This window comes from Argopecten irradians, chromosome 2 (genome assembly GCF_041381155.1).
Source record: "Argopecten irradians isolate NY chromosome 2, Ai_NY, whole genome shotgun sequence".
NCBI lineage: Eukaryota > Metazoa > Mollusca > Bivalvia > Pectinida > Pectinidae > Argopecten > Argopecten irradians.
The window spans coordinates 23,548,604-23,576,428 of record NC_091135.1 but is presented as its reverse complement, the minus strand read 5'-3'; the positions used below and the strand labels follow the sequence as shown (position 1 = coordinate 23,576,428).

At 35.1% G+C, this 27,825-nt stretch overlaps 1 protein-coding gene across 2 annotated transcripts in view; it reads right to left on the bottom strand.

Moving 5' to 3' along the window:
* The window catches only part of LOC138314865 (telomere-associated protein RIF1-like), a 37,074-nt gene extending 14,662 nt beyond the window's left edge, over positions 1 to 22,412 (bottom strand). For both annotated transcript variants that reach the window (XM_069255453.1, XM_069255454.1), the window contains exons 1-23: positions 22,346 to 22,412; positions 19,940 to 20,075; positions 16,100 to 16,264; positions 13,287 to 13,523; positions 12,403 to 12,592; positions 11,460 to 11,552; positions 10,941 to 11,076; positions 10,236 to 10,387; positions 9,918 to 9,993; positions 9,123 to 9,299; positions 8,669 to 8,779; positions 7,808 to 7,962; positions 7,377 to 7,460; positions 5,551 to 5,624; positions 4,928 to 5,108; positions 4,442 to 4,546; positions 3,591 to 3,740; positions 2,949 to 3,045; positions 2,483 to 2,613; positions 1,995 to 2,189; positions 1,437 to 1,639; positions 1,065 to 1,170; positions 399 to 587 (exon numbers count right to left, since the gene is read on the bottom strand). In XM_069255453.1, the coding sequence (XP_069111554.1) occupies positions 399 to 587; positions 1,065 to 1,170; positions 1,437 to 1,639; positions 1,995 to 2,189; positions 2,483 to 2,613; positions 2,949 to 3,045; positions 3,591 to 3,740; positions 4,442 to 4,546; positions 4,928 to 5,108; positions 5,551 to 5,624; positions 7,377 to 7,460; positions 7,808 to 7,962; positions 8,669 to 8,779; positions 9,123 to 9,299; positions 9,918 to 9,993; positions 10,236 to 10,387; positions 10,941 to 11,076; positions 11,460 to 11,552; positions 12,403 to 12,592; positions 13,287 to 13,523; positions 16,100 to 16,264; positions 19,940 to 20,055 (3,123 nt within the window). In that variant the 5' untranslated portion in view covers positions 20,056 to 20,075; positions 22,346 to 22,412. The remainder of the gene's footprint in view (positions 1 to 398; positions 588 to 1,064; positions 1,171 to 1,436; positions 1,640 to 1,994; positions 2,190 to 2,482; positions 2,614 to 2,948; positions 3,046 to 3,590; positions 3,741 to 4,441; positions 4,547 to 4,927; positions 5,109 to 5,550; positions 5,625 to 7,376; positions 7,461 to 7,807; positions 7,963 to 8,668; positions 8,780 to 9,122; positions 9,300 to 9,917; positions 9,994 to 10,235; positions 10,388 to 10,940; positions 11,077 to 11,459; positions 11,553 to 12,402; positions 12,593 to 13,286; positions 13,524 to 16,099; positions 16,265 to 19,939; positions 20,076 to 22,345) is intronic.
* Between the last annotated feature and the right edge of the window lie 5,413 nt (positions 22,413 to 27,825).

Here is a 27,825-nt window from a genome sequence, read left to right as displayed (position 1 = left end):
TGTTGACCGATTGGTCCCAAAATGCAATATGCACAACTAGGGCCCTAGGGTAACCTACATATGAAATGTGAGACAGATCCCTTCAGTACTTTCTGAGAAATAGCGATAACAAGAATTGTTAACGGACGGACGGACGGACCACGGACAAAAAGTGATTTGAATAGCCCACCATCTGATGATGGTGGGCTAAAAAGTTAAGAATGTGACCACAAAAGTGTAGAGCCTTGTGAAATTCAGCTACTTTAAATACATCATTATTATTTCAACTTAAAAGAATAGGTTAAATATACAAAGATTGATTGCATTCATTCAAAAAGCAATAAACACCATCCCCATCAATTATGTCCGGTAATACAGTGACTGAACATTTCTAATTTTATCTAACATGTACAACTTACATCATTCTTCATGCCATTAACCGACAGTAGATCTCGCTTCACAACCTCCGGTGCTTTGGTTTCCATAGTGATAGGTTTGGCAGGAGATTTTTTTATATGTGGCGACACAGCTTTGTTGAGGAAACTTCCATGCATTTTGACAGGAGAAGGCATTCCTGGTAGACGAGGCTCTGGAGCCTGGGACTCAGCCTAGATCGAACAGACAACAGATCAGCCATGTGTAGCAAGCTAGACATAGAACAGTCAAATATCTAAACGAAATTAAAGCACTTCAAGACATCATAGCCCTTCAAGATTTGTTCATTAAACAATACCTGTATAATACCAAGAATAGATAACCTAGTTAACTGATAATTTTTTTTTCTCAAAATCAGATCAGCGAAAAACCAGTCTATAAGATATTAACAACTGTTTTTATTTTTTTTGCCGAAAAGTGCAAAAGTTATACCTTCAACTTTCTTGATAGAAAGTGTATTATATTGTGAAGGTACCACGTGGGAAATTTTACTTTTAAGAATTAGGATGAGGAGAATGTGACCAGGAATAAAAAATCATAGTCTTACTGTGCCAAGATTTACACACAAAAAACAAACATCATCTGATAATTTTGTAGAACCTAATTTTGAATCAGAACCATAACACTTTGATACAAAACACCCCATATACCTGGCTCATCTGACTTATCGGCGTTTCCTCGACGACAGGCACAGTGACATCCGACCAACCTGGAAGGATAATGGTTGATTTTTCCTTCACTTTGGACAACACAGGTCTGAAAAAAGTCAAAAATAGGCAAAATTCTTAATTTGATTATCATAAAGGAAAGAGGTTCAGATTTATAAAATATATAATAAGAATTTCTGAGCATACCGATATAATCGTGACGATTGTCCAGTTAGATTTTGAAATGAAGACAATTTTGGCTCAAATTCAATGTATTATACAGAGCTACACATCTGCATAAATTTTGCCGACAATAAAATCTAGGGTTTCATCAAAAAAGTCAATGAAAACAGATAAAAGGAAAAGACGTCATACTTCAGACTTTCTGGGTAAATCAATGGTGCAGATTGACTGAACTCTGCCTTCCAAAAATTGGTAGTTATATTTTTCATAGCTCTTCTAGGGTGTAGAAATGTTGCTTCTAACATTGGGGACAACTTCTCTAGGAGTTCGGAGTCCGCCTTGGAGGATGATTTGTTTTGTACCGAGTTAGTTAATGTTTGCCACAGCTTTTCAACCTGAAATAATATCATGAAATACATATGAGTAAAGTATTAAAAGTAAAGTCTCAGTCATGACGGCACTTTTTCATCTGCCCAATGATTCAAAAGAAGTTTTATATATAATGAAAGCTTTATTTGGAAATAAGCTGAATTAAACATTAAGATATATGAATAGACAGTAAGATTTCTAATCAGACACTACATCAATCTTCTATCACGACTCCGTTAAAAACTTTGTTTCCATTAACATCTGGGGAAGTCACTATTACTGCATGAACATACAGTGAAGATACAAAAATATATTTCATTTTTTCAGTTTTGACAAATTTAACCACATAATGAGACAATGGTATTCCAATGAAACATAAACCTTTTGCTGAAAAATATTGGTGTATATTTTCGTAGTTGTCTTAGCTGCCGATCCCTGGAGCAGGTCTCCTATTGGCTGAGCCAATTGATCAATCATAGGAAATATAACAGTGGGTGTGTTGACATGTGTGAACAGGAGTGTGAGGACCTCGACAATGGCCGCAGCAGTGTTGTGGATTGAACCAGCCCCTGGCTTCTGGAAGGATGGCACAAAAGACAATGACACATTAACAACTCAAAATATACAGCTGCAATACAGATACTTCCAGAACTTGTCGGTAATTCTGCAGGCCAAAATATTCACAACTTACTGTGCTAAGCACAACTTAAAAAAGAAAGTGCACATCCAATATTCAAGAATCTGTCAATTTTTAACCTATTTCTTGAAGTGCAGGTACCAGAATGTAATAAGCACTTGACCAGACATCTTGAGTATTCATCTTTCCACCAATTATGTAATTTCATTGATTCTAACATGTCTGAACATACCTTCCCAGAATCTCCTTTCGCAGCCACATTGAGCGTGGCCTCTAGAACACGTTGACTCAGCATCACCAAGTTATGGAGGTTGTCCATTGGTTTCTGCTTCCTCTTGGCCCACTTAGCAGGACTCAGGCCGTCTAAAGAAGTAAAAAGTAATCTTTGACATTATATTTATCACATACCTAGCCAAGTTTTAAATACAGGATCTTTCACAAGTGTCTTATGTAATATGAAATTTAATAAACAAGTTCAATAATTTAAAATGTCAAGTTAGTAAGAACCATATCAAATTATCTAACAAGTTTTAATAAATTTCATATTATGTAGCCATTGGAGTAAGATTCAATTGATCACATAACTAGTATTTATGGAAATATAGACAAATTTCTCGCTTTTTTCATAGCCATGCAGGATTAATTCAGTTGTACATAATATAGATAAAATAATAATAAAATACTAAAACTGTACTAACTGAGATTGAATACTGGAGCATTTCCAAGGGATGAGAAGTCCACAGCGTTGATCATTGTCAGAAGGCACTGGGAAACGAAGTCCAGATAACCCACCTCCTGGAATAGAACCAATATCATAATTATACAATGAAAGCTACAACATACAGGATTTGATCAATAAATTTGTTCATGAAAATATTCTGAAATATATTAATCAATGATCAAGCATTTATGTTGTAGAGGCTGTCCTCAATAGCCTTTTCTATTCATTTCTCAATGTTTAGTAACAGCTATAGAATCGGGTTATGATATTATTCTGTACCAATTGTATAAGCTACATTGTCACATTTGTGTCATAACATAATTTGAAAGGTTGACTAAATGATTTTCTCACATGGTCCATTGGTTTTGCCCAATATATGTACAGCCGATAAGTAAAAGAAAATCAGATGACTGTGACATTGAGATTACAATCCAGTATACTGTAAACAGCTGTTACCACCAAAGGCGAGTCTATACCAAATAACCTTGTCAAAACATGTGCATTTCCTTTTTTGTATCGAACAACTTTCATGTCTATCAACCAATGAGCTGCTTTCACTTGCATACAAAGTTTGCAGCAAAGTGACAAAAAGACAAACTGTATCATCATTTTCCCATACCTGTGAAAGTTCTTCTGAGGTGAGCTTAAGCATTCTCTGACACAATTCCTCGCAGCAAATATTAGCTTCTGCATTTGTTACGAGAGCCGACAATCTCGCAAACGTCTTATACAAATCACCCCAGGACTTGAGCATGGTCTTTATGGATGTCTGAACAAAGCAACAACAAATTCACGATGAATTAATTTGCAGCCCCGTCCCCACTTTTTCTTAAGTTTAAAAGACTATTAGCTAATTTTGCAAGCGCATTTGTCTGAAAGATATCCAGATAAATCTTAATGATTATTACATGGTGTAATTAGCTGTATCAAGAACAATATTCTGGATTAAAGAAGCTCCACCGCCGACAGAGCATAAATGATATTCATCATATGAACAATAATTGGTGTTAAATCGTATATACAAATATGTATAATCAACACAAAAAAATAATTTAGAATAATTTATTATGCGCAATCAGTACTTCATTCCATATAGGATATAGTGCCAAAGATTTTTTTCAGGATGCAATTAATAATTTTTCATACTTGTCAAACTTGTCAATTGTGGTAATGGTGTAAAGTAAGTATCTTTTGTTACTGCAGAAAAATACTAAATTGTCTGCTCCTGTTTATAATAGTGAAAAAATACCATTTTTCAGCGGTGGAGCATCTTTAAAAAACTTTCCGAACTACATTCGGTAATAAGACCGCTCCCCAAAAAATCCAAACATTTATTTCTAGGACAGTGAGGCTTATTGCAAGTAGAATAAGGTACTCTAGAAGCCTAAGACAGGACTAGATATTTGCAAATACAAAATGAGATGACAATAATAAAATTGTCCCACCACTAGTACTGCTGTTTGATCTTACCTGAGGCATACTGATGACAAGTCCTTGTTGGAGTGGAAACATCAGGATGGCATACAGGCTATTAAAGTTGTGCTCCAACGCATCTCCCTGGTTTACTTCATTAGTCTGTAAGGTCAATAATCATCATATCATTATCAAATGTTAATATAGTTATTAATTTTCTGTTACTTCCTCAATATCTTTACAACCTATCTTTTTTTTAACTGTGTCAATTTAAATAATAGAACCGATGATTCTAAAGTGTTAGTAATATTAAAACAAGTTCAATTATAATCAATCCACATTTAAGGCTAAATATTGCAGTGGAAAAACTCCTTTTATTACATGCCATGTTGATGATAAGCACCTGCAGTCTTTTGTAAATTTTGAAGTTGAACCACAATGACATGGTTACAATGACCATATTAAGTTCTGAGAATTGTTTGAGATATTTCTATAACAAGGCACGGTTTATCAGAGTTGCCTACCTTATATGAAGACACCTACCTTTTTGATGTGTTCATGCAGTGGGTTCACTAAACTGCTCCAAAGTCTCCACATCATTTCTGGGGCTGTCACGAACTCTTTATTCTGATCCAACATTTGTAGTGTGGAGTGACAGAATTCTAATGTTCCAGAAGATGTGTTGATACCACAGTCCACCAAAATTCCAAACAGAGTCATGTAGCTGCAGAGTAAAACTTAAAATTAACACTTAATCATATGTAATATGAACCAGTCTAGGATATTCCGCATATTATTACAGTATAAATTTTTCTAAATCTCATAGTAATACTTCAGGTGCATCAGCTTAGCACAATACTGCACAATATGATATGTATTAACGGTAATTACCCATATCAAATTTTATTCTGATCAACAAAAACTAGGGGTCAATTTGGTCATAGTGCTACAAACAACTTTTTCTCTGAAAGCTAAAAATAGATGTTGCTCATATTTTGTATGTAAATCAACATCATGGAGTTGGTATTCGAAATTGTAAAAATTGTTCGGGCCGACGTCTGGTGCCAGAGGGGGGTGGGGACACCAACATTCATTGAGTAGCTTACCTTTTTACCTTTATTTAAAGTTATGATAACGGTTACACATTGACAAAGACACAAACTTACCTCTCTGAGGAAGATCCGTTGGACAGCAGTACAGGAGTTAGGAGTAGCTCAGTCAAGAATAGAGCAGGTGTTCCCTGTAACAAGATAACGTCAGACATGTTCACCATATTTACATACATACTTGACAAAATATGTCCTAACTTGCGTTAATTGTAAGTCACTGTAAAGTGACAAGATATTAAAAACAAATGGGCCCAAGTTCATTCATTCCTGTAAACACATTTTTAAGGACTAGAACAGCCCATTATAAATCACAGGGGGCCAACTCAATGAAAATGAATGTTGTCATACATTTTTTGTATTTGGAGGATGGACTGATGAGTATATATGACAGTCACAGTCATGTGATTTTTTTTTTTAAATACGAATTTTGAAAAATTATTAAAAACTCGGGATATATACTATAAAACAGAGAAAGGGAGGACAGTCGCCATATTGGATTTTTCACCCCCACCTCGATTAAAATTAATTTTTTCATAATAGTATACCTTTTTTCCTAGAGTAATTGTTACGCGTCAGTCCTCTGATAATCCATAATCACACAATCACACACGTACCATGCAAAAGCATATAAACGATGTCTATATAGTCAAACGCAAATTTTTAATCCAAAATTACCGGCGGTTTCTAACTTGTGACATCGAAAGCAACGTTCTAATGAAGAGCGATTGAAGTGACTTCCCCTGATATGTGTATTCAATGGGTATAGTCAGAGGTATTCCGATACGTTTTAGTATTCAAATTTTCCGCAAAAACAAACGTATCGGAATACCTCTGATTAAACCCATTATTTAAATTACACTGCAGGTGAAGTCATTCTAGTCGCTCTTTACTAGGACGTTGCTTTCGATGTCAAAAAGAGCCGGTAATTTTGGATTAAAATATTGCGTTCGACTATATAGACATCGTTTATATGCTTTTGCATGGTATGTGTGTGATTATGGATAATCGGAGGACTGATGCGTCCAATACATTTTAAGGTTTGCAGGATACAGACCTGGGTATATATTCTGAAGCAAATGTGGATTTCCCATTGCCCCAATGTGTATTTTGCACAACCAATGTGTATTTTAAATTATCGGTCAATGAACTGTTACCAGCACAGAAAAGTACTTAATTATGATACACATTATTTGATTTTTACTTTAACGAATATCTTAATATCAATTACAATAAAACAATTTATACATTTCAAATATATTGTTTATAGTTCCAATACACACAGCACAGAATGGTTAAGTGGGTAAGACAACAAGTAATATGATATAAACTAAAACGGCAAGTAACTATCATGACCCACGTGTCTTTGGCAGTCATAACTCCAAGCACGGCCGCAGGAAAAGTACCTGGCACATTAGGAGGAAAATACGTAATGTGTGCCCTTTTGTGACATCTAAAGAAAGGGCCACTCCTCACTATACTTTGCCATCAATTCCTTCGTCTGGACTGTTTTAGGTGTGCAAGAGTCCTCACGATTGTCATCTTTGCTTTTGTTTAGACATTTTTCCTAACAGATCAGTGTCACGCTGACGCTTCACATTTCCATGCAAAATGTTCATCACATTCAAGCGCTCTTCAGACGCTTCATAGCAACCGGAACTCCTCGAGGTGTTCCGATATAGCGCTCATTACGGAGAAAGGTATGAACACGATGTCTTTTTTAAAGTTTTAATTTGCATCAATAAATCGTAGAAAGCCAACGCAATGCGTATTGTGTATTTAGGACCACATATGCGTACTAAATACGCCAAAATCTTACACATACCCAGGTCTGAGGATATCAAGCCTTGTTCTATTACGGGTCTGAGTGATACATCTGTACTTACATGAATCCGCTCCCCATTGCCCACGTTGTAGGCAGTAGATGTCAAGGATTTTCTAGGTAGACAGCATACCACCTCAAACATTTTCTGAAAAGGTTCAAGAGAAGAAAAAAAACTTTACTAAAAGTCTTTTATTTATCATTTCAAACGGTACAGTTACCAATAACTGTTCACAGATTTTTGTAATAGCAAACTGAAGTTCCTGATTAATAAAAAAAAAATGTTGACTGTGACAGTTACACACCTTTAGTTTGTAAAAACAATATCATTTTTGTCATTTTCTCAAATAATTTGATACAGAGTAATTTGTGTACACTTTAAATACTTTATTTTTCACAAATAAGTAATATTACTTTTTATGAGTACTGAACAGATGAGAAAACAAACAAGGAATCTGCTTCCATAGACAGATGTCAAAAGCTTTCTGTACACACCAGTAACATTTTCTGAGGAAGAGCTTGGCTAAGTATGATGACTTGAAACTGTGTAAGGAAAGAAGTCAGAATCTCTCTCATCTCAGTTTTAAGGTGTTCAAGGGCATTCTTCATGTGAGCCAAAAGGGAGTACCAAATCTGGTACAATAGTGCCTCTGTAACCAAAATCAGAAAATATGTGAAAAGTTTCAAAATTTGTTTCAGGAAATTTTATGATGCTTGCAAATCAAAATCACTTAAACATGGTCCAGTCCCTGAAACAAAAGTGCAGAATGATGTCAAAACTTCAGTTTTTCTCCTTTTGCAATTTATATGAAAATGTATAACTTGTTTCGAGAAATCCTGGCCAAGAGCTATACCTGTAAGACACTAAGAACAGACATCATCTAATGATATTGTGTTAACGTGAATAATTTCACTAGTGTTTACTTTCACAACTAGCATGGGTGAACAATTCACTGTTTATAATTTTGCGATCAATACATCTTTTAACTGTTTACAACATAGTTTCATACACATATCAATTATCACACGCAACGAAAATTATGGCACAAAAATGTCCTTCGCATAATTACCATACATTTTCCGCTCGCATAAATTTCCACATTTGCAGTACATATAAGCAATAGGAGGGAAATCCAACAAAGAAAAAAACTAAGATTTTTTCATACTCTTAGATTGAACAACCCTAAAACATACAACACACAGGTTTTAGTGTGTTTTTGGAGTCTATAATCAATTAATCTATTATCCTAACTACAGACTAGAGGTGGTGCAGCTTTTGTAGTGCTACCTAAAGGAATCCTTATACAAAGGAAAGATGATATGCTGATATTGTATCAGCTCAATATAACAGTATACCTGGGATTTTGCTGCCGAGGGAACAAACTAGTTCAGTTGTACAGTTGACTAGCAGGTTAGCATGTTTGTAGAAGCCAGATGGTCCAGTGATTACATCATGGCTCAATGGATCTGAAGTAAAGTAAGCCATGAGAAGCAATCACAAATCAATGACAAAGCTTACACCGATATATGTCAAGCATCATGTATGTTCTATAACATACAAACATTCTAATGATCTTGATGATAAATCAAATAAAAGAAAGAATGATCAGTGAATGAATGATCTTTACCTCTCGCATACAAACTATCTATTTCAGTATTTGGTTTCAATAACTTAACAAACAATGATCAGATTGCTTTGCCAATTTTTTCTCATTTATCCCTTTAATTCATAATTAACTGTTATGGAATCAGAAGATTTCATATTGTGTAAGAAGGAAGAGAACATGCAAAAGACTTTACTCTAACTCACCAATGGTATATATCGGACGTGGAAAATCTAGATCATTAGGCAGGTTGCCTAGGATGTGGGCAAGAATTTCGAAGCCTTTAAGCTGTAGAGAGGGAATAACGGGCGGAACACTTGACGATCCAATGGTACTGAAGTTCATCTGTGGAGTGATAGGACTCGTCCCATTCTTCAGACCACCTGTATAAATATGGCATCAAAAAAACAATTACTAATAGGCTTTTCCCATTCTTCAGGCCGTCTGTATAAATATTGCAACAAAGAAACAATTACTAACAGGCTTTTCCCATTCTTCAGGCCGCCTGTATAAATATGGCAACAAAGAAACAATTACTATTAAACAGGCTTTTCCCATTCTTCAGGCCGCCTGTATAAATATGGCAACAAAAAAACCAATTACTAACAGGCTTTTCCCATTCTTCAGGCCGCCTGTATAAATATGGCAAAAACAAAACCCCAATTACTAACATCAAACAATCTATACTTATGACCTAAGATGAGGTTACAACACCATAATAGCTATACAGGTTATCTAGATGAAGTTACAACACTATAATAGCTATACAGGCTATCTAGATGAAGTTACAACACTATAATAGCTATACAGGTTATCTAGATGAGGTTATAACACTATAATAGCTATACAGGTTATCTAGATGAAGGTACAACACTATAATAGCTATACAGGTTACCTTACTTGTCAATCTCTCGACTTTATTTGCGGAAACCAACTTGAGAGTGAATACAGTGAAATTGAGTTTCCTGTGACTATAAGCAACTGTACAGTAGACCACTTACGAGGTGTAGCTGCTCCATTGAGGTGACTGTTCAGCTTACCACCACCGAGACAGAAGTGGAGGAGCGGGACACAAACCTGAAACACAAATAAGATAAGAAGTTATCTCCCTTGGATTTCTCAAGTTTACTTAGTATACATATATATAGTCAAATAGAAAAGTAACCATCTTTGACCTAGTATACATATAGTCAAATGAAAAGAATCCTTCTTTGCTTGCTGTTGAATCTCTCTTGTTTTAGAAATCATTGGCAATGACAAGTGGACAGAAACTTTTGGCCCTTACCTGATCAAAGTGGACAGAAACTTTTGGCCCTTACCTGATCAAAGTGGACAGCGGCTTTTGGTCCAAGTAGCCAGATAAAATGCCACCAAACTTCCAGCTTGACAAGGGCAACACTTTCAGATTTAGCATTGTTTAATTTGAACACCTGCATCACTAGCTTGATTCTCTTGGGGTCCGTTAGGATATCTAGGACAAAATAGAGCAAAACCTTTCAACAGCTTGTCAACCCTTCATACACACTTTGAATCTTCTAAGTCTATGGATAGAATATCTCATTATAAAAATTTCAGGGGTGAATAAGCTACACCCTATGGAAATCTGTCGCTTTCAAAATCTGAAATGTCTTAATCAAAGAAACAGATCACAGCATGGCTGCACAGATATGAAAATTAACGCCATTTCAAGGCATCAAGCTACTCTCTCATATTGAGAAAATATTCCGTCTTTGCAAATTATAGAGTTATCTTGCTTGCAGAATAGTATTGATTGTTTAATCATTATTTTGTGGGAGAAACTATTGTCAATTTCTCTCGGAAAATATTTGTTATGTTCGCAAACAAATGGCATCACCATCGATACCTACCCACAAGGGCAGATAATTCTTTAATGCGCATAGGCGAAATACTTATAATTAAGTCATAGCTGATGTTGAGGAAGTCTGTGTTGATTTTGCTAGCACACATTTAAACAAGTCATTGTATATAGGGAGACAATGTATTTAAACAAAACATTTACTTACTGTTATTAGTGGCAAAGTTATCAATGAGTTGCTGCCAGGCCTGAAAGGTGACACTTTTAACCTCTGGGTTTGAACTCTTGAACCCTAATTCTGCTATTGGTAACACGTTGTTGATGAAACTACCACGATGAAGATCCTGTCATAGAAAATATTCAAATTTTAAAATCACAGGATTCTAAATTGCTATGCAAAAATGAATACACCAGAAATACCCAACAATCATTAGATGGATGTTTAAAGTGATGCGATGCTTTCCTGTAAAAGTTCAGGAGATTTTTTTAACATGAACAGCTAAGAATTACTAAAGAAAGAAATTACAGTATCCTAACTGATTATTATTTTATTAAATTGACCGCAATAAAATGCTGTTATAAATATGCAAAAAGTCACTTTTGATCAGCCAGGAATCTCTAAGCTCTCTGATCAATTTATATACAGAAAAGATTGTTTCCTGTATGCAAGATAATAACAGGTTTCTTTAGCATCTTTTTCTGTTTTCCAACACATTTCCTAACTTACATCTCCTAAAATCTGTACTAGTACTCCCCAGGACTTGAGCACATGAACCTCGTGTCTGCTTCCAAACAATCTTTCTAATTCAGCTCCAAATTTCTGAAACAAGAAATACTTTTAATTTCAAAACTATAGCTATCCCTAATTCCTAGGTGAAATTACACTATTTCATTTCTTAAACAAATCATGCAGTTAAAGATGTTCCACTGCTGACAAATAGTGTTTTCCCCAATAAACAAGAGGCCCAGAGGTCCTGTATCGATCACCTGGTTTGTAATGTCAAGTAATGTTCTAAATACAGATTCATTGTTTCTTTTCTGAAGGAATTTGAATATTTACCTCTAATTCCCCTATTGGGTCACACAAGTTCTGTTCCCCTTCCCCATGGATGTTTGTGCCCAAATTTGGTCACAATCCATGCAGAACTCTAAGAAAAAACTTTGAGTAGCAATTCATAGGATTTACCTCTATTTCCCCTATTGGGCCCCGCCCTCCTGCCACCGGGGCATCAGAACCAAATTTATAGAAGTTCTGTTCCCTTTCCCCCCAAGGATGTTTGTGGCCAAATTTGGTTACAATCTATGCATAACTCTAGGACTAGTAGCGATTTAAAGGAAATGTTGACGGACAGACGGAGGACGGACGCCGCGCCATGACATAAGCTCAGGACAGGAGCAGACGAATAAGATTTTTTCTTCAGTTAAAAAAGTTACTTATTTATACCATTTCCACCATTGAAAAGTTTGAGCTTCTAATTTTACTTCAAGATAAAAATATTTATTGTTCAAGTATCATTTATGCTCTGTCAGCAGTGGAGCATCTTTAAATGGGGTAAATAGTCGTTTCCATGACTCTGCCTTGAGAAGTCATTTAAAACGTGAAAACAAACCTATGTTAGATAATATCATAAACCTAAGTGGTATGAAATACACACAGAACAATTAGCTACCTTGCTGAAATCTGTGGTCACAAACTTGGCAAGTAATTTCTGCTCTGTCATCAGTAACTGCATGTGCGAGTTGACCACTTCTAGTGCTTTCTCTCGGATTTTGATAGCACTGTGTACTAACTGCTGAAGCAAGATCTTTCCCCAGCGGACGATGTGGTTATTCATCTCTTTTGGACACACCTCCAGGAGTCTGACAGTAAAACAACAAAAGCACATGTTGAAAATCCTTTTAAAACTTTAAGTGTTTTGTCTGTTTCTATGTATATTGATCACACAAACAGGACATAATGTTGGGGAATAAATGACCCTGTTGATAAAAATAGTTTACAGATTTTACTTTTTGTATATTCTCTGTAATAATTTGACCTTAAACTAGAGATATGCCTGTTAGACATTAAGTGGTCGCTAACTACTTCCTAACCTTAATTTCCAGTATGAAATCATCCTCAGCAACGTTAACAGGTGTCGTATATATCTAAACACTTTCGCTCATTATCCTTAGGACTATTGCAAGGAGATGGTTACTTTCCATTACTTCATCAGAACTTTAAACGTGAAATTACTTTTAACTTTGTTAAGTGTGTTCTATGTTACATAGAACATATTGGTATTGATACGATAGACTTGTTTCGCTGTTCAAAACAGTCGTCCGCTAGAACACTGTCCAGTCTCTGAGTGACTAACCTGTGCCATGCTTGAACGCTTTTCTGAGGTACAATAGATCTAGAGCTCATACTGATATTTTATAAAGTTTTTTATTTTGTTTCTTATATATTTTTTTAGAACTGCAGCAAATTTGGTCTGTGGTCACAGAGTTTAGTAAGCGATAGTGCAAAAAGGGATACAAATTTACTTATCATGGGGTGACAGCTTGATTCATTTACCTTGTTATAACATTGGACGCCTCATTTTCCACAGTGATTGACTGTAACTTCCACTTATCCATGGCGAATTCCGCCGAGTCCAGCATCACCGACACGTTTTTGGTAACGACATCAGTGGGCAGGTTCTGCTGACTAAGACACCATAAGGCACGAGTACATGTTGTTTTATCCTCAGTCCCCCCTATACATTCTTTGAGGACAGGTATCACATTTTCAACATTCAGCATTGATAAACTCCTGAAATATAAGAATTAAGGGGTAAATCAATTGTAAGCTATATTTTTTTATGCATATGCTGAAAATTGTTTTTTTTTAACATCATAAAGATATGACTTTTCATTTAATTGTAAACAAAAAGAGAAGTAAAGTATACATTATATTTTGAAGAGATAATGTCCTCTTTGGAGTACATTTGATTCCAAGCATTATTTTAAGTCCTGTATATGTGATCATTTTCATAATAGCAACTATGTAGCTTTATGTAGTTAGGTTGAGGGATATGAGTATTGAAGTGAGATGAGTGTGATGTTTGGCAAGGAACAACAAATGCTTCAATTTAAACAGTAAATATAAATATCTACTTTATCTATTTACAATGATTACAAAACAAATTATCTTACTAAACAATTCACCTTTAGATGGCTTGATTGTTAGCATACAGGTTTTAGATTAGGAGGAAACCAGAATGCCAGTCAAAAACCTGCACATGTGATTGGGCGAAAAAAATATATGTTTGTTTAGGGTCACATGAGGCCAAAAAAAAGGGTAGGTAGGTAGGATTTTTTTTTTTTTTTTTTAAATATTTTACCGGTACAGTGGACCCTCGATAATCCGGACACCTTCGTTCCCAGTCTAAACCGTCCGGATTACGAGTTTTCCGGACTGCCGAATTCCGTGCTCTTAGTCAATTAAATTGTCACGTACGAGTTACTCCCCTTGGCCTTGTAATCGATGACAGGCTTTTATATAATATACGTGTATTATAATCAATACTTCGTTTGTTATGTTTTATAGGTATTTATATATCATTACGTTAAGAATAATAAATAAACGTATTTCTTTTTCAAAATACGAAACCTAAAGCAATAGTTAATTGTATACTAAGTATGCATATAGCTACGTATCCAACTCTTGATCTGTCGTACGGCAAATTGCCTAAGTAACCAAAGATCAATATCATCTACGTTCTTGGCATCAAAAAAAAAATATGATAACAAATAGTTGTGAACACTTTAGGAACTCATATAATTGTTATTTTGTATAATGTGTGTTTTTAATGACAATCTCTACAAGTCTTTGCTTTCTGACTTACAGACGTGTGTAACAACCACGCGCCCGTTCACGTCTAACTTCGTGCACAATGTCGCACATCTTTATGGCATGTGCCGGGCGCCGTAGCCTACCTTTATATCTTATACCACAGACGATGAATTCGAATAGATTTACATACATTTAAAATTCTTATTAATTTTGTAAGTATTATCTCACTTTATTGTATCTGATACTCATATCGATATATTCTGCATGCGAAACAAGTAAGGTATCTACAGCATACGTACCCGTACCCAAGCTCAAACTTCATGTTTAAAAAGCGTGTGGCTAAAAATAAATATTGCGTATCTCAATTACAACACTGAAGTTTGATCTCCTATAGAAAACCAATGAACCGTTACATGACTGCATGTACCCGTGTGAAAGGTGTTCAGGTAAACGCCCGTGGCTATGACCTGGCAGCCGTACGCGTCGTTATGACAACACACTCAGTGTCAAATGATAGTGTGTATTGTACACATGACTGAGATGGCTTTGGATTTTCTCGTCACGTGGCAACTACAAATTGTCCGGATAATTGCGGGAATTTATTAACGAAAATTACGTTCCGTTCCCAAAATGGAGTTCCGGATTCGGAATACGAATTTCCGGACTAGTGAGTATAAATAACGTTACGGAAATCCGTTCCCTGACATTTCCGTCCGGATTGTGAGTTTTCCGGACTATCGGCGTCCGGATTATCGCGGGTCCACTGTATATAATTTTCAAGTCACAGATTTATTGCCTATGTACTATAAATATGATTAAAAAGTCAGTTTAAATTGTTCAGCATAATTTAACATGCTGCTATACATTGTCTCTTTCTCTTTTACAAATAATTGCCTTTTAATTTTCATTTTATTCTTGTTTCAATTTTGCAATATATGTTAGATTCTATATCTTTAATAATGGAAAAACACGCCTTTTTCATTTTCGCTTTATAGATTGTAGATATACAGAATCATCTACACGCAGACTGCATATTGCCAAAGAAGTTTGAAATATAATAACTATGTACACTAACTTTGGATTGAAACAAAATATTTAATTTACAAGCGATATTTAACCTAGACAAAACCTCAACACTTAGCACTGTCGCTCGCTGGCACCGCAGTACTGACACAACACACCAGCCATACCATGCTGAAAGTGGGCGACTCATGGCTGCCATTTTTTTGGGTGCGTTCGATTGCAAAGTCCCAAAAGTTGAGGGACTTCGCCAAGGACGCAAACGAAAATGATGCATCACATGATTTTCAATTTTTGTCAATAAAAAGTTTAGGGCCGGGGAGTAAAATCTAGGTAAGGTCGGAGGTCCCTAAACACAGATTTTTTTTTGGGCCTTGGGCAGGTCACCCCTAACTTTTTCACAACTGTTCTGGACCAGTCCCCGACCAACTAGGTGAAACGCGAATGACTTAACCACTACACCACCCAATTACCCAGTGTTCTTAAAAGCTTGAAATATCAAAGTTTACGCATATATCTTCCTACTGTTTTACCTGACATTGTCAGCATCATGGAGGAAAAATCCCAGAACTTGTAGTGCAGAGTGTGCCACAAGGGATTCCTCGCTCATGATGTCATGTTGTAGCACTGACCAAACTTGATCCGCATGTTTTACCACATCCAAATTGAACAAGCTCAGTTCATCTTCCTTCATGTAACTGTGAAGCAGGAAAAAAGACAAAACCATAAGTTACACAATATTTTCAAAAATACTGGGGACTAATTAAAATTTGAAAGTTAGTGTCCTGGACTTGCCTTAAAAATTCCTACATAAATTGCAGAGTCTATCTTATGACCAATGTTTTAGAGGGAAAGTCTTCTTTTGAAATTGAATATCATAAACCATGACTTTCAATGGATTAAACAAGCAAATTCCTGGAATTTCCATCCCCGGCTTTCAGGACATATTGTTGGTAAACATAATTGAGGTTTGGTTTAACCTTGGTAAAAACATACTGTGGCATTCGAACTTGGCCAAGCCCTTAAGGCATTTGACCTTGTTACCAAGTTTGAAGAAAATTGGTTAATATTTATTAGAGTTATAGCAGGGGAAATGGCAGAAAATGATTTATTTTTCATTAAATCAAAGGGCCATAACTCTGCTAAATAAGGTCCGTCGCAAGTGGCGATTGAACTTGTCTGAGCCCTTACAACATTTAACTTTGCTACCAAGTTTGAAGAAAATTGGTTAATATTTATTAGTTATTGTATGGAAGAGGCAAAAAATGATTTTTTTTTAATAGTTCAAAGGGCCATAAATCTGCTAATTAAGATCTGCCAAAAGGGGCAATCAAACTTGGCTAAGCCCTTAAGGCATTTAACTTTATTGCCAAGTTTTTACAATATTAGTTTTTACATTTGTTAGTTATTACACAGAAACTGCAGAAAAATGACATTTGTAGTAGATTAAAGGGCCATAACTCTAATCAATAACATCCGCTGAAAGAGATGGTCGAACCTGGATAGGCACTTAAGGCATTCAACCTTGTTACCAATTTTGTAGAAAATCCATTAATATTTATAATAGTTCTTGTACGGAAGTGACAGAAACTTTTATTTAAGCAAAGGGCCATAAGGCCACACCAAATTAATTTGTAGTTCGTCGGGAACAGCGCACGTAAATTTTCGGGTCCGAGAAAAAAAATATAAACAATATGCGACCGCACGTCAATAAAAATCCGGATTTATTTTTCCGTTATCCAAGTCACTTAGTGCTTTACTGGCGCTTGGAGACGCTTGAATTACATTGCGGAAAGGGAGACAGTGAAGGTTTTGTCTGACATAGATGAATTAACTACAGAAAATGGCGGGTAAGGAGAAAAGCGCTGAGGGTAAAATCGTTTTTACCAACATGCTTTTGAACTTTTAACGTTTAAATTTTGGACGATGAGTGATGAGTGATGAACGCCAGGAGTGACCGCGCATCCTTGCTGCTATTTAATCGCGATCGCGCCCAAAAATGAAACGTTTGTGGACCTTTTCGTGTTGTTGACATTCATCTGTTCACTCTCGTAATCTTCACTCTCCCTTTCAGCACTTTGTTGTCGATTATAGGTGTCTTGATTGTTACCGTTCGGCGAAGCCCAACATGTTTGAAGTCAAACACGGCTATCGAGGCCGAAAATGGTGAAACATTTGTTGATCTTTTTAATCGTCTTGTTGAAATTAATTTGAGTAAAATCTATATAATGCTGCATCGGACATGAGATTAGATGACATTCGAGCGATCAGGATATCCACAAACCAAGACATGACTCAATTGAAATTTCACAAGATAGTATGAATTTCTGTAACATATGAGCTGCAGTGTTATTTCTTTTGAACATTGTTTTTAATACAAAATCATGAATCGGTATTTCTTTTCATTTCAACCATACTTGCAAGTCGATAGTGAAGCTAAAGTCAAAACCTGACAACTGAATTTTTCACAATCAGTCAATCTTTCTATCATTTGTTTCTCATGAAACATAATTTGTATCTATTAAGCAAAAATAAATGATTTTCCTGGTAAATTGTATTAAAGATGCTCCATCGTTGACAAATGGTATTTTTTCACTATCAAAAACAGGAGCAGACGATTTAGTATATTTCTTCAGTTGCAAAAGTTACTTACTTTACACCATTACCACCATTGAAAACTTTGAGCTTCTAATTTTACTTCAAGTTAAAAATATGAAAAATAATTAAGTGCATCCCGAAAAAATACCGTGTCACTATATCCTATATGGAATGAAGTACTAATTGCGCATGCACCAATGGCGAAATAAATTATTTTAAATTATTTTTTGTGTTAATTATACATATATATACACGATTAAACACCAATTATTGTTCAAATGATGAATACCATAATGCTCTTTCGGCGGTGGAGCATCTTTAATTAGATTTTCAGTTGAAAGTTTGTGTTCATTCTGATATTTTTGTTAATAATACATACATGTACATTGACGCTTTGTCTTTGATATCCATGCATGGTTGAGTGCATGCATCAAATTACTGGATTGTTGGGAAAATCATTGGTATTTTTTTCCTGATGTAGAAAAACGCCTTTATATAGTTATATCATACTTTGAAAAATTATGGTAGGTGATGTTACATGTATCTGATGGAAAAGAAATTTATAAAATCTAGTCAACTGTGGTGTACCTTTAATATACATGTGTGATTGTTCACATGATACTTTTAAAGTGAATAGTCGGGCAAAGAAAACCAGTCTAAATGCGTTCATTGGCCTTTCAAAAGTTCTCACACATTAATACGACGGTCAAGTTCTGCTTAGTTTCCCAGTTCTGACCATTAAAGTAAAGAAAATTTGAAAGCATTGAAAGCAAGGCTGCGTGGAAATGTAACCACGGACATAGTGAGCCGGGAGGACGTTTTAGAATTTCCATACTTTAAATTAATTTCTTCGTACGCAGACAGATTTTGACGAAAGATTTTATTTTTCCATTTCATAAGAAATTATACTGGATACATTTACACCATTTTTACCGACTGTAGCCGTCCTTGCCCGACTGTTCACTTTAACAAGATATGCATTTTTGTTTTAACTGATCAGATAGATCATTGATTTATTTTTTTATCAAAAATATACATTGTTGTTTAAATTACAGTTTTGTTTTTGTTTATGCATGAATACATATATATACAGAAGTATCCAGGATGATTGAAAAACACAGTAAACAGGTTTATCAGTGTTTTCTTTATTAATATTTACTTCCATGGTTTGAAAAAAAAATCGCTCGCTTGACTTTGAAAGCCTTCGCTACTAAAAATCCTCGATTCCAATTTTTTTTAAAAACAAAAAAAATTCGCTCGCTCGCTCCATTTTTATTTTTCAATTTCCCGAAGAACTACAAATCAATTTGGTGTGGCCTAACCCCGCTAAATAAGGTCCATTGAAAGACGATCAAACTTGGTTGAGTCCTTATAAAGGCATTTAACCTTTTTACTAAGTTTGAAGAAAATTGGTTTACAATTGTTACACTTATTGCACAGAAATGGCAGAAAATGACATTTTTAGTAATTCAAAGGACCATAACTCCCCTAAATAAGGGTGATCGTCAGACAAGATAAAACTTTGCCGAGCCCTTTAAGTATTTAATCTTGTCAACAAGTTTGAAGAATATTGGGTTTACATTTGTTACAGTTATTGCACGGAAACGAAGTGTTACAGACAGACGGACAAACCCAAATTAATAATATCCCTCGTTTCGGAGAAAGCGGGGCATGATAATAATTGATTTTGTTATATTTTCCCGTATTATTATCTTTCCCCGTAGTATGGCTAACTACTTTTCATTGTCTGAGGCTGGCACACACAATATACTCACTTGCAGAAGTTTGTGTAAGCTTTAGCTTTGTCATCTTTACTTGATATCTTTGACTCAAGTGTTGACAATATGCTTATGATGTTCATATCGCTGTCATTGGCAGCCATGACCATCATCTTACTTCATCTGGAAATAACTGAAAGAAAAGTATCAGATAATAGGAAATTAACAAAGTATCATGAATATCCACATTTTTTTTATATAAACATATGCATCAGAAAATATAATGGGCATAATGTTAACAGATAATTTACAGTTACTTACATGTATAAATAATCTTCTACATTGATTTAAGATTTATCTTATTAAACAGAAATATCATCCACTTACAACTAATTTTAGACTAAATTTGATATTTTCCACATGGTCATCCAATGACTGAGTGTGTGAAATATTTCCTTTTTTGTACATGTTTATTAGTCTTGGTCACTCAGCTGAAAGACCATATATATGCATCTTCAGGCTAGTATATATATAGATTAAGCCATCATTATAGCTGCAATATTGAAAATAGTGTCTTCTAGATCTGCTCCACTAATTATAATATATAAGACCCATATAGGCATCATTTTTTACCCAGCTAAAACGTAAAATTATATGGTTTAATTAATTAATAATGCATTTGACCACTTGAAATAAGTGGTTATTTTTCGCTATTGCATTGTACCGAATGGTGTCGTCCGTGTAGTATGGACGCTGGCCTGACAGGGCAGGGTACACACACAGGGACTTGTAACGTAGGTTGTGAGAAAGTCTGTTGTGTATACATGTGTACTATATACTATATAAAAGGACAAGGGAACCAACGACTCGCTTGGAAGAGGTACACCTGCCTCTACAAAAGTCGCCCGTATTCCGTCAAACATGGATAAATATGTACATATATAATACCAATACATTCTTAAATAAATTTTCGACATGGAAAACACAACTTCAATCACGATATAATATATTAACATACCTTTATTTCACTATGAACGTGGAAAATGCAGTCAGATTTCCTCGCTGTCGTTTTGCTTGTCCACTGAAATCTAGGTTAAACACGTTTGAGTGGATATTGTGTACCCCATACCCGGACCCGAACTGGAAACCCCATATACACAGTGCCTGTATACTAAAAGCTACAATATTAATGTGGTAACGGTAAAGTAAAGATTAGAGTCTCGACTTAAGTTAGATTCTTCAATTAATGATACGTGTATTTCAAATAAAGGTACTTCTAAGAACCTTAACCATGAAACTTAATTTATACAGAGTCTGGGTACAGAATTTCAGTGCAGTAGCGGGTAAGGGCGAGTACACTAAAAAGGTACCCATCATCAATTACAATATGGCGGATTATACGAACAAGAGTCGAGTGTTGGATAAAAAAAGTGTGATTCCTCGCTTAGTTGTTGGATTGGATTAATGAAAGCGTTATCGGAGATAGCCTATTTGTATTTGCAATGGGAAAATATCACCAGAAAGTGAAATGAATGCATACAAAATTTGTTACAAGGGAATATGAGTGCCTTTGACCTAGATTTCACTGGACAGGCATAACGACAGTGAGGATATCTGACTGCATTTTCCACGTTCATAATGAAATAAAGGTATGTTAATATATTATTTCGTGTCTGAAGTTGTGTTTTCCGTATCGAAAATTTATTTAAGAATATATTAGTATTAAATATATACATATTTATCCATGTTTGACGGAATACCGGCGACTTTTGTAGAGGCAGGTGTACCTCTTCCAAGCGAGTCGTTGGTTCCCTTGTCCTTTTATATAGTATATAGTACACATGTATACACAACAGACTTTCTCACAACCTACGTTACAAGTCCCTGTGGGTACACATAGGATTTTATAGCTGATTTCAAAACGTCCCACTACTAGACACCTTCGAATGCACTGAATTTTATTACTTTGATAGCTATAGTCACTCAAGTCTAATATAATCGATATCTTATGCTTATATCCGTAAGGAAGTGGGTTTTTTTTCAGAAAGAAAATCTTGCCATTTCACTATACTATTTGCCAATTCAGGCAATTGTTTACCGCGTATGATTTTATAAAGGGTGTCTCCCTCGTCTTCCTTCCTCGGTCAAAATAACACCATCTGTGGCAGTTTGTCTAAACTTTTGTGACGGTACTTTTATTAGCTTAATAACTTATAATTTGTTGACCACAAGGTAATCGTATAATCTATTGAAATATAAAGATAACTAAATAAACACCAATCTGATAATGAATCCTACACGATAACTTGGGTCGACTTGGAAAGTCGTCCATAGTATGTCTCTTACAACTTAACATCACTAACGATCCAGGGCAAAAACACTTTACCATGTTAATATGAGATTTAAATCATGATATGACACATCAGGAATAAAGTATTCATGTTTTTAACCCATTTAACTTACCACATGTAGCTTTTTCCCTTCTTCAGCAATTCGCGCGAAATACTGGCATAGTGGTGTTTGGGCAAATTTGATTGGCTAAAAATCTCTGACGTCATTTTCCTTGAAGAGCTCTACCTGAAAGGGAGGTAAGTAATAGGTTGCACGACACTAAATAACTACCCGTAATTTATATTGTTTTGTTTTTGTTATAGGTATTAAAACAAGCGAGAAGACAGTGCATTCGGTTGAATAATCAAGGAATGTCTGCTTCGTCAACATCCATAGAAATAAGTTGACCATGTAGTAGCAAAGGAATGACAGTGATTGCATGATTTCTCCAATTGATAAGCGTATAAAATTTTTAGCATATACAGTAATTTACCCTTGTATAGTTTTGTGTTATTTTATATGTTTATATAAGCACAGGAGTTTGATGTTTTGGCAATAATATATAGTATAAATATGTATAAAAAATACCCCTATATACCAGAAACATATATGCATATATGTTTCTGTATTCTGTATATACTATATAAAAAAAACACTAGTATATATAAGGGTATTTATAATAAATAAATGTTGAATATCCTTGTGATGGAATTTACATAATTTACACGTGCTCCATTATCATTATACCCTCATAACCTCAACAAAATAAACATCTATTCCTTAACTATTTACAGTTTGCACTGACATGAATAAATGTTGAATATCCTTGTGATGGAATTTACATAATTTACACGTGCTCCATTATCATTATACTCTCATAACCTCAACAAAATAAACATCTATTCCTCAACTATTTACAGTTTGCACTGACATGGACTCGATAACCAAGCTTTCTACTATAGGAGATTTCAGAAAAGATGGCGTGACGTCACAGAAAGTTTACATCCGGGTCCTCAAAGGTACAAACACAGTATGGCGACTGATAAAAAACAATAACAGATACGTACATCCTGCTTCACAATCGATACTTTGACAAAAGTTTATACTTTCATACTTGCAAATTCTGATTTTGAAATGGTTTCTTATTGTTTCACATGTTACGGATGTTAACATTTTTATATTTTCATTTGTTTATTGCTAAATATAACAAGTGTAGATTTAGTGTCGAAGCCACCTATCGAAGCGCTGCCGGGCCATCACACGTTTCCGATTTTTGTTCATACGTATAAATTGAGGTTGTGAAAAAGGTGTTTATGAATAAATGATTTATTTTAATGTATCATGTTTCTGTTAAACATGAATAAACAAAACGTGAACCACCTGACCAGACCACGGCCGCTCGTGTATGGCTTCATCGCTGGTAGATCACCGCAGGCCACAGCATTGTTGGGGAAATAAATCATATGAATGATTACCAACACTTTTATCTAAACAAGTACTTGTTTAAGATATATATATTTCGTTATTTAATATGTACATGTTGTTTTAATGGAATGCCCTTATATCAACTACTGTGTTACACGTACACGTACATGTATGGCTGCCGATCTCGAAAAATAATATATGGTGAAATCGTTCAGTTTTCATGCTGCATATTTCATTTTTAATATTTCATTTTCAGCCGCTTTTATGCCATGGACTGCTGTGTTAAGTCTCCAATTGAAATGGTATTAATTTTATATAATTTGAATACATATTAGGTAGACTTCATTTAAATTGATATAAATTACAGATCGTAGTACTGTAATGCCGATACATTGAGCACGGCTTCGAGAATCCTAAATACTCAAAGTTTTGTTTAAAAATATGATAAAAAGAAACTACAAACTGACTCATTTGTATGTTATAAACTAAATCCCAAAATTGATGACAAAAATAACCAAAATACGTAATTTAATGACACTGAAAATGGACGAAATTCGGATTCTCGGCTGTACTGCAATGGCTGCCGTGGGCATGGGGTAATCTACGAAAGCAAATGTTTAATTTTGTACTAATCACACATCGTAAAGTGTTTTATCAAGAAACACTTCGAAAACAGTAATTGCTTATAATTATATTTTGAGGGACTTTGAATTTAATTTGTAATTTCAAGTTGATATTTGCAATATATCTGTCAATGTTTATACGTAATGGCGACGTGTGTGTTCTCGTAGCGGTAGAAAATGGAGTATAAACAGAGTAAAATATATGAATACTATATGTTTAAATTTGTATATTATTGTAAAATATTTTTATTTACACTTTTTGAAATGTAAATAACGCAATAGTTCTCGGATTGGCGTACTATTTATTACAATAAAATGTAAACAAACATCACAAGCGGCTGTGTTCACACAATGTTTATGTGTACAGATATAAGAGTTGTACCTTTGAGCGCCCGGATGTACCTTTGTGTGACGTCATCGCCATCTGTTCTGTAAATAACGCAATAGTTCTCGGATTGGCGTACTATTTATTACAATAAAATGTAAACAAACATCACAAGCGGCTGTGTTCACACAATGTTTTTGTGTACAGATATAAGTTGTACCTTTGAGCGCCCGGATGTACCTTTGTGTGACGTCATCGCCATCTTTTCTGAAATCTCCTATTATCATTATCAGTGTATAATGATAGTACAACACGTGCGGCGATTCTATTGTTAAGGGAATAGTCGCTGGCGTAGTGCTCAACGTGGGGTCATGACCCCACTTTTGGTGGGAACATATGAATGACTCTATTCCAATCAGCTGTTCAATCAAATTCGTTGACGATGACGGGAAAGAACAAAATATGGGTATTTTAATAAAAAAAAAATGCAACTGTCGGGAGAATAAATAATATTCATTTACGTGAAAAACTGTAAATATAAGGAATACATTTTTATTTTGTTGAGGTTATGAGGGTATAATGATAATGGACCCCGTGTAAATTTTATGAAACCCGCCCTCATAACTCAACAAAATAAAAAAAGATATTCCTTCAATATTATTTATACTACTGGCTGGCGACCCATGATCGAGATGTACTCGTGATTATTATCGTGGTTTTAAATGGCGCGATATACAAAATGCGGTTTTTATATTTTTCTTGCGTGTAGAAAGATAACATACAAAAATAGTCCCGATTCATATATCGTCTGCTTCCTGATGCCAGACAACAGCATTCAAAAAACGAATGGATATACATTTTCTTATCTTATTAGTTTTTTCTTCATTTTCTTACTTTATTTTATTTTATTATTTTCCCCCCAAAAGAGAGTCTTTAATAATGTTCAACTACATAGCAGAATATTTTGCTTTCAATAGTGTTGCTGGAATGAAGACTTACACAGAAATGCGAGAAAAAGATATCAATTTGATCACTTATACTTTTGGTTTCTTACGTGATAATCAGACTAACGTGATAATATGGTATTACTAGTAGCAAAAAGCTCCTAAATTATACAGCCCAGAAAAAATACTAAAAAACATGTTTGCGGAGATGGAAAATTTAATACAGATACGCGGTAATTTATTCTTAAACTATACATAATATTAGATCTCGATATTGAGAAACTTCCGATGTGCACGACGGAATGATCAAAAGTGTCTCATCGTGCTATACCTCTAACATTGTTGGTGTTCTCAGATGTTTGATCTTCTAAAGTGTCGCTGATATGAAGTTTTACATAACGTATAATTACCCACATGCTAAGACGTATGACATTACATCCAACAACCGTGACATCTCGTGAACTTTATATCATTTCACAATAAAATGTTGACAAATGGTAGTAGTCTAGTCACATTTGTTTTATTTATATAGTATACGGGAAGCCAAGTTATTTTTATTCTATTAGTAGACTACACTCACGTTTTGCTTTTTTAGAGGTTTCTCGTTGAAGTATGCTGCCAAAGCTACGCCAGGTCGCATTATACCGACAATTGGCAAAGTATATACGTCTAATTTCTTAATGTTGAGCACAAATCATGAGAAAATACCTCGATCTTTTAAAGACTATGATATGGTGTGTCTCGTTTAGGGGACCGGACCCAAAGTCTTCTTCTTCTTCGGGGATACATGACAAACCTTCAAGATGAAGTTGATATGTCAGGCGCTGTTTTTTTTTTTTTTTTTTTTTTTATTTAAATTATGTACAGTGTTATTTTCAGTTGTTTTGGTGGAATATGATTGCTAGATACATGACCGGGATGGCAGATTTGAAGGAGTCCACGGTCTCTGAAGAGATGATAGTCTGTGGTAGGCAGTTCCAATTACAGATAGTTTGTGGAAAAAGGAAAACGTACATGAATTTTTTCTTAGAAAGAATTTGAATTACGATGGCTAGAACGGGTCCAGAGGTTTGTCGTGGAGTCAGAATTTGATGAGGATATAGGGCTACATGGTGATTTACTATCTTATTGAATAGGATAAGCCGGCCTTGAAGTCTACAGAGTTGTAGGGGTGGCCAGTTCTGATCAGGTCGTCAAGCATGTCTGAAACTGAACTGGTATATATATATTATGATAACGGTCGCATGTAAATCTTGCAGCACGCCGTTGAACTTTTTCTATTTGATTTATCTGATTTGTAAGATGTGGATCCCAGACTGATGAGCAATACTCTAGTTTTGGACGAACTAAGGTTTTGTATGCGCGATCTTTAATTTGTTTTGATTTGATTTTCAGATTTCGTTTCAAGAAGCCTAATGACTGGGTTGCTTTGGATTCAATAGAATTTATATGTTTGTCCCGTTTTAGGTTGGATTGGACTGTGACGCCTTAGAAGTGCTTTGCTGAATCTGAGATTTCAAGGATGTGGCCGTGAAGATGATAATAGGAGTGGAATTTTGCGTGTTTGTTTACTTTTAAGACTGTATATTTATCTGGATGGAATTTCATGTGCCAATCATTTTTCCCATCTCGCTGCGGTGTTCGTCGTCAGCAGAGTTTATTTGTGTGTAAAGTATACTGTCATCAGCAAAGAGGCGAAGGGTACTGTGTTTGATGTATTCACTATGGTCATTAATATAGATCAGAAAGAGAATTGGTCCGAGCACTGTTCCTTGAGGGACACCAGAGGTCACAGGTACAGTACTGGATTTAACACCATTTAGGACGAAAGTTTGAGTTCGGTTGAAGAGAAAAGAAGATATACAGTTTAGGGTCTGTGTATCGATGCCATAGCTGTTAAGTTTATAAAAGAGTTGGGGATATGAAACTTTGTCAAATGCTTTTGCGAAATCCATTACTATTAAGTCGGTTTGTTTGTTTAGATTTTGAGAATTCGATAGGTCCTGAATGAGAGAGATGATTTTGATTTCGCGTGATCTTTTTGCGCGGAAACCATGTTGAAAGTCGTACAAGATGTTGTTTGTTTCAAAGTGACTCATAATGTTCTCGGAAATGATGTGTTCTAGGACTTTACAGCATAAACAAGTGAGAGATATTGGGAGATAATTGATGGCGTTATGCTTGTCCCCTTTTTTGAACACAGGACAGACATTTGCATGTCTCCAGTCACGTGGTACTTCACCAAGGTTTAGAGATTTTTCAAAGATCAGTTTTAGGATTGGAGCAATGGTAGTA